The sequence below is a fragment of the Dipodomys spectabilis genome, unplaced genomic scaffold, assembly GCF_019054845.1.
Source record: "Dipodomys spectabilis isolate Male_0828 unplaced genomic scaffold, ASM1905484v1 ptg000024l, whole genome shotgun sequence".
NCBI lineage: Eukaryota > Metazoa > Chordata > Mammalia > Rodentia > Heteromyidae > Dipodomys > Dipodomys spectabilis.
In genome coordinates, this window is record NW_024870701.1 from 4,954,005 (window position 1) to 4,967,878 (window position 13,874).

The window sequence follows — 13,874 nt, forward strand, 5'->3', positions numbered from 1 at the left end:
AAGCTATAGATTAGCTAATGTAAGCTAATTAATATGTGTGTCTGTGTATAGGAGAATTTATGTGGGTGTATAAGCAGATTTCTCAATACATAGTACTGGGAACACAACTCAAGTTGGCAGATCCTTGCTGTTCAGTGAACTAGAGCTGAAGTCCATTTCCCCTGCTTCTACAAACCCAGATCTTTGCATATGCTGGGCAAGTGTTCTACCACTTAGCCGTCTCCTCAGCCTGTCCTTCTATATTTTATATTTAGCCTCTCTGCTGGTCTTTTCAACATATATATTATCCTCCATCAAAAAAGAATACCTCCAATTTTCTTCATTGCCTCCGCTTCCTTCAAAGTTGAAGAAGTGGTCTCTGTAGTCACTCTCTACTTTCTTAATTTGCAGTCACTCCAGTCCACTATAATATTGGCTCTACTCTCCCAACTCCAGCCTACCCTTCTCTTTTTTGGTTAGTTATGGGGCTTGAATTCTGGGCCTGGATCCTGTCCCTGAACTCTTCAGCTCAAGGATGGTGCTCTACCACTTAGAGCCACAGCACCACTTCCCATCTTCTGGTGGTTAATTGGAGTTAAGAGTCTCACGGACTTTCCTGCTCCGGCTGGCTTTGAACTGCTATCCTCAGATCTCAGCCTCCTAAGTAGCTAGGATTTCAGGTGTGAGCCATGGGCGCCCAGCCAGCCTAACCTTATTAACAGAAAGACAAAGGGATGCAAAGGAAGAGAGGTAGGGGAGAGAAGGACAGGAAGAGCCTGGAAAAGAACACATTTGTACACACTGTTTCTCATTCAATGCCCTAGCTGCTGGTAACAGTACTTGGTCCAGAGCCTGTTCTTGTCTTGTGTTGTCTTTCTGGAGGGTTCTCACCTAGAATCAGTACTCTACTACTGCCCATGTCCCAAGTCTATAACTCTGTCCAAGACTTTGCCCTGGATATGAAACGAATGTATTTATTTGCTGTTGAGTATCTCTTCCTAGGTATCTTTCATCTTCAATAAGTCCCAAATAGAGACTGTCTTGTCATACTTATAACTTAAATCTTGTATTTACGATCTCATTGAATGACATTATACTTACCTCTTTTTGTATCCTAGACCTAGAATCTGAGTTTTTGTTTCTAAGTATCCTGTTTCTTAATGATTCCACCTCCTACATGTCTGTTCTACATATTCTTACATTACCACCTCCCTCTCTGCACTGCACTAGTTTTAATTATTCACATCTCACATATATTCTAGGGTTTGGGGGAATGGTTCAAGTGACAAAGAGAGGGTCTGCCTCAAGTAAAGGCTCTGAGTTCAAACCCCAGTATGACAAAAAAAATAGAAAAAAGTTTTAATAATTCTAATTTCACTTCCTTCTGTTAGTGATTACTTCTTGCCTATGGCCCAACATGAAATTACCAAAAAAAAATTACTTTTTTCACCCAAGCGTTGTATCTGTCCTCCATTTAAAACTTAGCTGCCGGGCGCTGGTGGCTCATGCCTGTAATCCTAGCTACTCAGGAGGCTGAGATCTGAGGATCACGGTTCAAAGCCATCCTGGGCAGGAAACTCCATGAGATTCTTATCTCCAATAAACCACTAGAAAACCGGAAGTGACGCTGTGGCTCAGCACTCGCTTTGAGCTGAAGAGCTGAGGGACAGCGCCCAGGCCCAGAGTTCAAGCTCCAGGACAGACCAAAAAAAAACAAAACAAAACAAAACTCTTAGCTGTCTCTTCATTGTCCACTGGGGAAATTCTAAGATTCTTAACATATCTGATTCCTACCTGACATATCTGAGCTCATGTCTTACTATTTCTATCGTCTGTGATTTGATTTTCTCAGTTAAACCATATGTAGTTCTCTAAGTAAGTAAGTGTGTTTTGTATACCTGAACCTTTCGACATACATAGTTCTGTGTTCAGTCTGGTTAAACTGCCATATTCTACTTGCTCTTAAGGATTAGCATTGATATCACTTTATGTAGTTTGTCTTTCAAAGGCAGATATAGTCCTGTTTAAATCACTCCATTTATGTATGTTTTTCATATTCTATTTCAAATTTTCTTCTTTCCCTTTGAACTGTAGTTCATGAGCTTCTTGAGAACAAGTAATTTGTCTTTTCATCTAGTGCTTATTAGCACAGTGCCTGAAGCATGGGCACTCCAGAAATATCTATTAAGTTCTAGAAGCTATATGGCAAAACTTTATGAAATACTTGCTGTATAAATCTGTTAGTTAAAACTTGAAAATGATGGTGCTAAAATCCTCTCCTACAAATATTATGTATGTGGTTTAATGTTCATTTGTACCTCAGATTATAATAACTCCATTATAAATCTATTTTATGGTTTTGTTTCCAATGTCAACAAGAAAAATCTATTGCATTCAACTTACTTAGAAAAAAATTAGAAGGGGGCTGGGAAGGTGGCTCAGTGGTAGAGCACTTGCCTTGCATGCATGAGGCCTGGGTTCGATTCCTCAGCACCACATAAGCAAAAAGAAAAAAAAAATTAGAAAAGTTAGATGAAAAAGCTTAGCAAGTATGGATGTTAATACCAAAAAGTGGATCTTTTGAACAGAATTTTAAAATTTGTCCTAGTAGTTCTTGGCCTTTCCTTTGTAACTATAACATAATTGGGTTTCTTTTTCCGTAGGAACACGAGGAATGAACAATTTTAATTTAGCTACAGTTGTTGCTGAAACACTTGGGCTTAGTGTTCGAGAAGAATCTGTAAGTAAATTATTTTTTATGATTAACATAGATCAATTGATGTCTGTTTAGGTCTTTCTTAGAGAATTGGGCAACACAAGAATTATTTTATCCAGAGACAAAAAGCCTAGGATAAAATTAATGTGTTAAAAAGGCTTACTTTTATTATCCAATCCAAACAGTCCCCAAAATGTAGAATTATTTAGGTTACTGTGTCATAGACTGAATCAAAATTTGGGGTAGTAATGTTAACAAAGAGAACAAATCAATTCTTGTTCATGCCCCTTTCTCATTTCTTCCTTACCTTCATTCTGTCTAAGAGAAGACCCAAACCTTTAAATTTGTTTCATTATATACTGAGTCTTTCTGACATACTTTAAACCTAGTTTTATTTGGAAGAGACTGAATTCTTGGAACTACCAAGCACTCCCAGTCTAGTTCGGCCTTATTCTTAGGAATTGGATCAAAGATTGACTTAATTTTTGTTTTTTCAGTACTTTCTTATATCAAGCATGTTTACATTGTCATTTTGTTTTGTTTTGTTTTGAAATTTGTGCCAGTCCTGGGGCTTGAACTCAAGTCCTAAGCACTGTTCCTGAGCTTTAGTGCTCAAGTGTGGTACTCTACCATTTGGGCCACAGCTTCACGTCTGGCTTTTTGTTGGTTAATTGGAGATAAGAGTCTCATGGACTTTCCTGTCCAGGCTGGCCTTGGACCAAGATTTTCATATCTCAGCTTCTTGAATAGCTAGGATTATATGCATGAGTTACTGTAGCCAGCTACTTTTTTCCTAATTGATATCTAGAAAAATCTGAAATTTTCAATCTCTTTATTATTATTTAAATGTTTATTATCTTCAAAGTATCAGAATACTATTCCTTTATTTTTGTTAATAAATGTAAATGTGCTCTTATATAGTTTTCTTGCTATTGAATTTCTGGAAATTGACTTAATTTATCATTACATTTGGATTTTTGTTCTTTTTTTTTACTCTGTTCTCAAATGATAATGAGTTTTAAGTGGGTTCTAATAATTTCTAATTCCCTCCTGCCCATAAACCTGGCAAGTCAGTAGTTTAGACTTCAAATATATTAAAGGAGATAATATCTAGTCTCACTGCTCCAATTGTGATCCTCAGCATCAATGTCACTTTTGCCTTTGTTCAGAGGTATAGAATCTCAGACCTACTGAACTTGCATTTTTATATGATTACTAGTTGTCTTGCATAAACATTAAATTTTGAGATGTGCTTTTGTCTTGAGGATCTGTTTAAATTTATATCTTCTTCCTTTCCTCTTAACGTGTTTGGGGATTGGTATTTTATAAGCCAATAGTAAAATTTACTTACATAGATGATTTACTTACATAGATATTGATAGTCTTCTCTCTTTAAACTTAACATAATTTTAAAATTTTTGATTAAATTCTCATAACAAAATCCATTTAAAACAATTCAGAAGTATTTTGTACAGTCACAGTACACCTCTGTCAAGTTGCAGAGCACTTTTATTCCTCAGAAGAAGACTCCATTAAATATTTCAGTCTCCATTCCCTCCTGGGAAGCCCCTTGCAGTTACTGACCTGCTTTCTGTCTCTATGGCTTTGCCTATTCTGGAAAATTCATATAAATGAAATCATATATGATATATCTGTCTTTTAAATCTGGCTTCTTTCGCTTAGTGTATTTTTCAGATTCATCTACATTGTAGAATTTATCAGTTCTTTATCCCTTTTAAAGGGCTGAATAATATTATTTGTGTGTGTTTCATATTTACTACTGAAGGAACCACAAGGTCCTGTGAACCATCTTGGTGATGAGTTCTACCACTGTCTGGAAGAAGATCACAAGAAACAGACATTTGAGGAATGTATGAGGAATAGTAAAGATAATTCAAGGTAATTTGGGGGCACATGGTGACAATTTAAAAACTCTTCATGAAATTCTATTCTACTTAAATCATTTAAGTAAATTCCTCTCCTCCAACACATAGTTTATTCTTGTCTACAATTATTTTAAAAATTGTTTCTTCCATTTATGACAAATTGAGAGCTTCGTGCATTACACCAAGAAAGTGTTTATCCTTTTTGTAAACCATTTATCAGTACTTAAGAGCTCCATCCTTGTTATTCTACCCCTTCAAAGACCCAACCCCCCTCTGCGTATGTATTTTCAAATACTGGATGTTGTACACAATATGTTTATAAGTGTGAGTGAGCTTCTAAAATTGTGCTGCTTCTCAGTTCTTACTAATGTCAGAACAAATATTAACTAATAATGCCAGTATTGATAGAGAATTTTGCTTACTTGGGTTTTAGATATCTATATTACATTTGATCTGTTGTCATAGTAGCCCATTAAATAGATTTTATTACCCATCCATTTTTTAAAAACAATTGAAACAAATGCCTCTCCAGGAAGGTTAAGTGTCTTGTTTTAAGATAATGTAGCTATAAAGTACCAGATTCAGAGCTGTTACTAAGTTAACATCTTCAAATTTAAAGATAATGTTTTTTCTAAGCCTGTCTCCTTTGTTCAGTTCTATAGTATAAGAATTTTGTTTTTTGGCGGGGTATTTGAGGGGCTAAGATCTGAGGACTGAAGTTCTAAACTAGGTAGGGCAGGAAAGTTTTTGAAACTCCAATTAATAGTGAAAAGCCAGAAGTAAAGATGTGCTTCAGGTGGTAGAGAGCCAGCCTTGAGTTAATGAAAAACTAAGCAAGAGCATGAGGCACTGAACTTAAGCTCCAGTACCAGAAAAAAAAGTAAAAAATTGTTTCTTGGAATTATTTATAAGATTTCATAAGACTGGGTCCTCAATAGAATTTATTAAATTTTTATATGTTATTTTAATTAGGACAAATTATGACAGTGTACACCTGTAGTCTTAGCTACCACTTGAGTCAAGGAGTTCAAGACCAGCCTGAACAGCATAATGAAACCCTATCTTTAAAAAAACAACATACACAGATGAAGGGATATGTTTCATTTATCATTTCCCTCTTTTTTTCTGCTGAATGAGAGGGCTATATACAGCTATACTATATCTTACTCTACTTTGACTTGGCATCTGCCTTTAATAGGTAGATAAAACCTTACTATTCTCTATCAAGGAAGTTTTTCTTATTATGTTTATCTTTTAATTTTTATCAAATTTCTTTATTAGGAAAAGTTTATTATCTTTATCTACTTAGATTTTCAGATTCTACTTCAAAGACTCCTCCCCAAGAAGAATTGAGTCCTCGGGTGTCATCTCCTGTTTTTGGAGCCACCTCTAATTTGAAAAGTAATTTGAGCTTGAATACAAGTTTGTCCCCTTCTCTTTTAGAAACTGTGAAAAAAAGCCTGAAAGCATCTCCCTTTGGCAACATTTCTATTTCTAGATCAGAGAAAGTTAGGTCAAAACCTGAAGATAGTACCCTTTCCACACATCATGGTCTTGGGTCTGAAGTGAACAAGATCATTAGCCAGTCATCATCTAATAAACAAATACTTAAAAATATAAGTGAATCCATAGATGAGCAGGATAATACTGAACACATTAAAGAAACCATTACTGATAAACATTTAATGTCTTTGAAATCATTGGGAAATAGAACATCTAAAAGGAAGAAGACTGAGGAAGAAAATGAACATGAAATAAACTGTCCTCAAGCCTCTTTTGATAAAGAAAATGCTTATCCTTTTCCAATGGATAGTCAATTTTCCATGAATGGGGACCACATGATGGATAAACCTCTGGATCTCTCTGATCGATGTTCAGCTATTCAGCGTCAAGAGAAAAGCCAAGGAAGTGAGATTTCTAAAAACAAATTTAAACAAGTGACTATTTATGAAGCTTTGAAGCCCATTTCAAAGGGCTCTTCCTCAAGCCGTAGGACCTTGAGTGGAAGCTTCATGTTAACCAAAGATTCCCCCGAAGAGCTCTGTTTACAGGAATGTACTATCCAGTCTTTGAGTAAATCTTCTCCAGACCATAAAATACCATTACAAATAAAAGAAGAAAATCCTGTCTTCAAAATCCCTCTGTGTCCACGTGAAAGTTTGGAGACAGAGAATCTTTTTGATGACATGAAGGTTTGTTTTAGCTATTCAAAACTTTGTATTAAAATTATTGTTTGTCATTTTATCTAGATGCTAACAAACATTTCTATTTAGGATGCTCGTTCTCATGAGTCAAAAATGAAAAACAGGTCAGTCCATGGAGGATGTGAACTTGCATCAGTTCTACAGCTAAATCCCTGTAGACTTGCTAAAATGAACACTCGGCAAAACAACCAAGGTATGTACATTCTAAGCAGGAATTTTACTTTTCAGTGGGTTTAAATTAGATCTTTCTGGAGGCTGGGAAGGTGGCTCAGTGGTAGAGCGCTTGCCTTGCATGCATGAAGCCCTGGGTTCGATTCCTCAGCACCAAATAAGCAGGAAAAAAAAGCTGGAAGTGGTGCTGTGGCTCAAGTGGTAGAGCTGAAGAGCCTGGACAGCCTGGAGCTGAAGAGCTGAGGGACAGTGCCCAGGCCCAGAGTTCAGGCCCATGACCTGGAAAAAAAAAAGATTTAAAAAAAAATTAGATCTTTCTTACAATCTTTGAGTAGATTAAATTGCTTCAAGGGAGGAATCTCATTTATTCTTGAATATTTCTGTGTTTATCAATTCCCATTAGCTTCATTTTACTTATGATGTTTCTGATCTTGTGCTTTTTGCAAAAATGAATTGAAATATTTGATACCTACTTTTGCAGGTCACATTGTACATTTAGTTAGTTATTTCTTATACAAAAGCTTTCAAAATTGTAAAATACGCTCAGGAACTGATGGCAAACACCTATAGTCTTAACTGGAATTTGAGGATTGCAGTTCTAAACCAGGCCAGGCAAGAAAGTCTATGAGACTCTTATCTCCAATTAACCACCAAAAAGCTGTAAGTAGAGCTATGGTTTAAGTGATAGAGCTCTAACCTTAGCAAAAAAAAACTCAGGGACAATACCCAGGCCCTAGTACTAGCACACAAAAAAATTAAAGTTAAAATACAGAATTGAAAAGAAATAAAAAATGAAAACTTTTACTATCCAAATTTTGTTCCTCACCCAATAGATAACCTGTCCTTTCTCTTTGCATTAATATGTTTATCAGTAAACATATACATTTATATACATATATATATATATATATATACACATTTATATACAATATACATTTTTAAATTTCTTATTTGAAAGCACCATTTGTCCTAATACATATTAATAATTCTGTAATTCTAATGTGTTTTAAGAAAGTCCTCTTTTTTTTTCTTTTTGTCGTTTGTGAGCCTTGAACTCTGGGGTTGGGCATTGTCTCTCAGCTCTTCAGCTCAAGGCAAGCAAGCATTCTACCACTTGAGCCACAACGCCATTTACAGTTTTCTGTTGGTTTATTGGAGTTAAGAGTCTCACGGACTTTTCTGCCCAGGCTAGCTTTAAACCGCTTTCCTCAGATCTCAAACTCCTGAGTAGCTGGGTACCTGGCAATAAAGTCCTTTTTTTCAGCCACTAAACATTTCTATTGTTCATATGTAGGATTTTTAATTTTTCATTAGCAAGTTATTCCCTCATTCTAGGTTATTTTTTCTTTGTTCCTGAAGCCAGTTCTTCAGTTGTTCTTTTAGTGAATTTCTGTTTGAAAACAATTTTCACTTTTATTTCTACAGATATTTTTTTAGTTTTTCTTAATTTTTTTTCATGATTCTGCTGGTAACTATAATGTACTTATTTAACCTTTCACAGACTACTTGGAGTTAATATTATATATGTTCTTCAGTAACACTCAATGCAGTTACCTGGGATTATATTTACATATAACACACTGAAAATCCAAGTTGCAATTTTATTTTTATTTTTTATTTTTTGTATAAGTTTTTATTGTAAAAAATACTGTACAAAGTTGTAAATACTGCGAAGTTGTAAAGTTCATTTTCAGCATACTGGCTTGTACATCTCATTATTACAATAGTTCATCCTGTATCCTTATTTCAGCATTTTATTATTTCCCTTCCCCTCCCAAATTAGAAAAGTGTATACACAAGATGCAGGACACCAGAATCAAATACAGTGACATCAGGGGTTGTGCCATGAGGGAAGAACACACAAAGAAACAAACAAAAAAAAAATCACATAGCACAGTATAAGTACATTAAAAAGAACAGCAACAAAGATAAAATCTCTTGTTCCCTATCTTGGGGTTCATTTCACTTCATCAGGTTATATGGCAATATGTACATAGCTTTTGACCTCTTCTGCTTGTCCTGTACATATACTAGTTATTGCAGATAAGGGAAACCATAGGACCTATGTTTCTTGGAGTCTGGCTTGCTTCACTTTAATATAAATTTTTCCAAGTCTATCTATTTCCTAAGAAATGTCATTCTTTCTACACAATTCCATTGTGTATATATCACATTTTCTTGATCCATTCATCTACTGAGGGGCATCTAGGTTAGTTCCATATCTTAGCTATGGTAAATAATGCTGCGATAAACATAGTTGTGCTTGTAGCTTTAGTATAGCCTTGTTTGTGATCATTTGGGTAAATGCCCAAACGTGGGATTGCTGGGTCATAGCTCTTATGTGTAGTCTTTTGAGGAACCTCCATACTGCTTTCCAAAGTGGTTGAACAAGTTTACATTCCCATCTACAATGCAGTAGTGTTCCCTTTTGGCCACATCCCCTCCAACATCTGTTGTTATTAGATTTCTTGATTATAGCCATTCTAAATGGGGGGAGGTAGAATTTCAGTGTTTTGATTTGCATTTCTTTTATGGCTAGAGAAGTTGAGCATTTTTTCATGTGTCTGTTGGCCATTCTTATTTGCTCTTCAGAGAAGTTTTTCTTTTAAGTCTTTAGTCCATTTATTAATCAGGCAGTTGTTTCTTTGAGGATTTGTTGTTGGGGGGATTTAATTGTTTTAGTTCTAAATATTTAAATATGAGATGTCCATTGTATGGCTAGTGAAGATCTTTTCCCAATCCATGGCTTTCTGTTGATCTTGCTAACTATGTCCTTTGCCATGCAGAAGCTCTGCAGTTACATGTAATCCCATTTGTCCAACCTTTCTTTGATTTGTTGTGTTTCTGGGTCTTTATTAAGAAAATTTCGGCCTGTTCCAAGGAGCCCAAGAGTCTATCCTATTCTTTTTTGTAATGTTTTCAGGGTGTCTGCTTTGACTTTGAGGTCTTTGATCCATTTGGAATTGATTCTGGTGTAGGGTGATATATAAGGATCTAGCTTTAGTTTTCTACAGGTGTTTAACCAATTTTTCTAGCACCATTTACTGAAGAGGCTGTCTTCCATTCTTTTTTTTTTTTTTTTTGCATTCTTATCGAAGATTAGGTGCCTATAGCTATGTCTGTGGGTTCATTTCTGGGTCTTCAGTTCTGTTCCATTGATCCTCAGGTCTGTTCTTGTGCCAGTACAAAGCTGTTTTGATTAGTATGGCTTGTAGTAGACTTTGAAATTTGGTATTGATATTCCTCCAGCACTGTTCTTTCTGCTAATAATTATTTTTGCTATTTGGGGTCTTTTATTGTTCCATACAATTTTAACTTGTTAAAAGCCTCTTTTTTGGTGGTTCTGGGGTTTAAAGTTGGGGACTCCTACACTATCACTAAGCCATGCCTCCAGCCTTAAAATTTTATTTATTGAAATACAAATCACATACCATAAAAAGCACTCATTAAAGTGTCTGCTTTTGTGGTCAGAGGGATATGCATAGTTGTATAACTGTCTCTACATTCTTAAGTTTAGAACACTCCCATCACCCTCTTTTCCACCCTCCCCAGTTCTAGGTTCCACTGATCTCCTTTTTGTGTCTATAGATTTAACTATTCTAGCTTTAAATGGAATTAGTCAGTGTGTGTTCCTGGAACTTACTGCTTCCACCTGGAATAATTTTATCAATTTTTATCAATTTTGTAGAACAAAATGATCTCATTCTATTTTGTTGCTGAATGGCATTTTATCGTATATCATGTTTTATTTATCTTTTCATCAGTGAATAAAAATTGAAGTTTCTTATGCCTTTTACAAAATGCTGCTATGAACTTCTTTTTGGCTATGGACATTTGTATACAAGTTTTTGTATAGATGTGTGGATTTGTGGGGGGGTGATTATACATTATAGAATCACTGACAAGTTTCTGGCATACAGTACAGTGTGAAACAGTTGTTGCACACTAACATTTTTTACCTATCTTTTTTGATTCTAGCTATCTTTAATGGGAGTGGAATAGTTATCTCACTGTTTTCCATATTCCTCATGGCTAACTAATCATGTGGAGCATATTTTTATATGATATTGTTATTTGAACTATATTCAGTTCCTTTAAGTTGGAATATTATTTATTTATTTATTTAGGGTCCCGTCATGGGGCCTGAACTCTGGGCCTGGGTGCTGTCCCTCAGCTCTTCAGCTCAAGGCTAGTGCTCTACCACTTGAGCCACAATCCCATTTCTGGCTTTTTTCTTTTTGCTTATGTGGTGCTGAGGAATCAAACCCAGGGCTTCAGGCATGCAAGGCAAGCCCTCTACCACTGAGCCACCTTCCCAGCCACCTTCCCTTGTTTGTTTTTGTCAGTGGTGGGGCTTGAACTCTGGGCCTGGACACTGTCCCTCAGCTCTTCAGCTCAAGGCAAACTCTCTACCACTTGTGCCACAGCACCACTTCCCGTTTTTCGGTGGTTAATAAGAGTCTCACGGACTTTGCTGCCTGGGCTGGCTTTGAACCAAGATTCTTAGATCTCAGCCTCCTGAATAGCTAGGATTACAGGCATGAGCCACAGATGCCAAACTTCAATTTTTTTTTTTTAATCCAGGGTACAAGTCCTTCACTAAAAATGTGATTTGTAAAACATTTTATACCATTCTGATTCTGTGGGTCTCCTAATGTCTTAAAAGTGATGAAAATTTTCAAAAATTAGCTTTCAATCTGCATTTTTTTCTTATCTAAGATGTATCCTTTGAAAATATCCAATGGAGTGTAGACCCTGGAGTGGACCTCTCTCAGTATGAAATGGATATTTCTGTAATAGATACAAAGGTAAGGAAAATATAGAACTAAGGCATTTTGGTCCATGTTCTGGTGAGTTTTTAGCTTCTCTGTGACCTTGTGATAGTCAGATACATCCTAAACCTAAATTGTTTATTCAGAAAACACAGAATAAAAAAATGCCTGTTCTTCCTAACTTTATGTTATTCTTGAAAGAGCAGTAGTAAGGGCCTTTCCAAAAAAAATTAATACAGTTTTTTTAATAGTAAAATCCTATTTGCATAATTTAAATTTGTTTTAATCAAAATGATCCATCATATATGTCTTTTTGTTTTTTGTTTGATCCAGTTGTGGGGCCTGAATTCTGGGCCTGTGCACTGTCCCTCAGCTCTTCAGCTCAAGGCTAGTGCTCTGCCACTTAAGCCACAGAGCCACTTCCGGCTTTTTCTGCTTATGTGGTGCTGAGGAATCGAACCCAGGGCCTCATGCATGCAAGGCAAGCACTCTACCACTGAGCCATCTTCCTATCCCCCCCACCTTTTTTTTTTTGAGACCAGATGTTGCTGTGTTACCCAAGGCTTTCCCCAAACTTAGAATACTTCCTCAGCCGTCCGAGTGCTCAGATAATAAATGTATCTCTGGCTCCATTATACATCTTGATTTACTTGAATGTACTATCAAGAAAAATTATCACTTTTTCTCCCATTGGTTTAAGTACTTTATTTTAAATTAGTACATATAGTAGAAGTACTTCTTTTCCTGTGTTTAGATTCTATATAGTCTGGAAAATTCTCTTCACTTGGTGGCACATTAATAATAACATATTTAATAGTTGCTACAATAGTATATATATCCATCAAGAAAATCAAATTTTATTATTGAAGTTGTTCTTAGTGTACATTGATGTTCATTACTATGAGATAGATTAAAATACAAGGTAGGAAAATGGTTCAGCAGTAAATGAGTCTTCTTTTCCTAGACTTGTATATTGAAGCTAAAGTGTTTCACAAGCAATAAAACATGTCTCTGTTCTAAAGATATAAAAATATTTAATACTTTAAAATAGTAAAAATTGACATTGTGTACATTTTCCCAAAACTTTTAGTAAAAACTAAATTACAAGGCCATAAAAGAATAATACAAATACTCTGGATTTTTAAACTATTTACTCAGGATGGCAGTCAGTCAAGATTAGGAGGAGAGACAGTAGACATGGACTGTACATTGGTGAGTGACACCATGCTTTTGAAATCGAAGAAGCAAGAGCAAAAAGGAGAGAAAAGTCCAAGTAAGATTCTTTTTTTGTTTTGTTTTAACTTTAGTTATGTGGAATCACATATGTAATGATACCATTATACTGATGGGCATAATGACTTCTTCACAACCAAGTTTCTTCCTGTCCTCTTAAGTTAATGCTCCTTTTTAGAAAAGCTTAGTTTCAGAATTTTAGAAAAGAAATCTAGTCAAAATAATTTTATTGCAGAAATTCACCTGGTTTCCACATGTCAGTACACTAGCCAGCACCCAGTTTTGTACGTAAAGGTTTAGCAGTATATAGCCTCATTTGTTTCAAGTGTTGCCTGTGGCTGCTTGCTTTATACAAAGTAGTTGGTACAGAGACCATTTGTCCTAATAAGCCTAAAATACTTACTGTCTGATCTTTTAAGAAAAAAGTTTGCTTACCCCAAGTTTAGAGAGTCTGTCAGTCTTTCTGTCTCTCTCTTTCTCTTTCTAGTATTGGTTTGAATTTAGACAGTTATTTCATAGTGTAAAAGGATATCTTAAGATTCTGATGTTAAAATTAGGATTTTTCTAAAGAATTTGATGAAGAAAGAAAGAATTCTACTGAGAAATATAGATTTGCAAATTACTATTAAGAATGATGTGTATATGATGAATTAATCTACCATAATCTGCCTCTACAAAGGAGACGATTCAGTCAAATCAGGTTCTAGACACCTTTGAATAAGAAACTTAATTTAACTTTGCCTAAAAACTTGATTTTCCAAAAGATGTGTGAACAATGGAGGGAACTAGGAACATTCCTAGTTATGTGGGCATGTGAAGTGAGAGTAATTAGGCTGCAAATGGGCATTTATCACCCTATGTATGGAACTCAAGGCCTGCTACATAGGGATGCAAAAGGATTTGCTAGATGCAA

At 35.5% G+C, this 13,874-nt stretch overlaps 1 protein-coding gene across 4 annotated transcripts in view; it reads left to right on the forward strand.

The window, feature by feature from the left end:
* The window catches only part of Rbbp8 (RB binding protein 8, endonuclease), a 67,014-nt gene that overhangs the window by 41,352 nt on the left and 11,788 nt on the right, over positions 1-13,874 (forward strand). For all 4 annotated transcript variants that reach the window (XM_042675135.1, XM_042675134.1, XM_042675136.1 and 1 more), the window contains exons 9-14: positions 2,643-2,719; positions 4,482-4,594; positions 5,891-6,773; positions 6,855-6,978; positions 11,676-11,764; positions 12,887-13,001. In XM_042675135.1, coding sequence (XP_042531069.1) covers positions 2,643-2,719; positions 4,482-4,594; positions 5,891-6,773; positions 6,855-6,978; positions 11,676-11,764; positions 12,887-13,001 — 1,401 coding nt within the window. The remainder of the gene's footprint in view (positions 1-2,642; positions 2,720-4,481; positions 4,595-5,890; positions 6,774-6,854; positions 6,979-11,675; positions 11,765-12,886; positions 13,002-13,874) is intronic.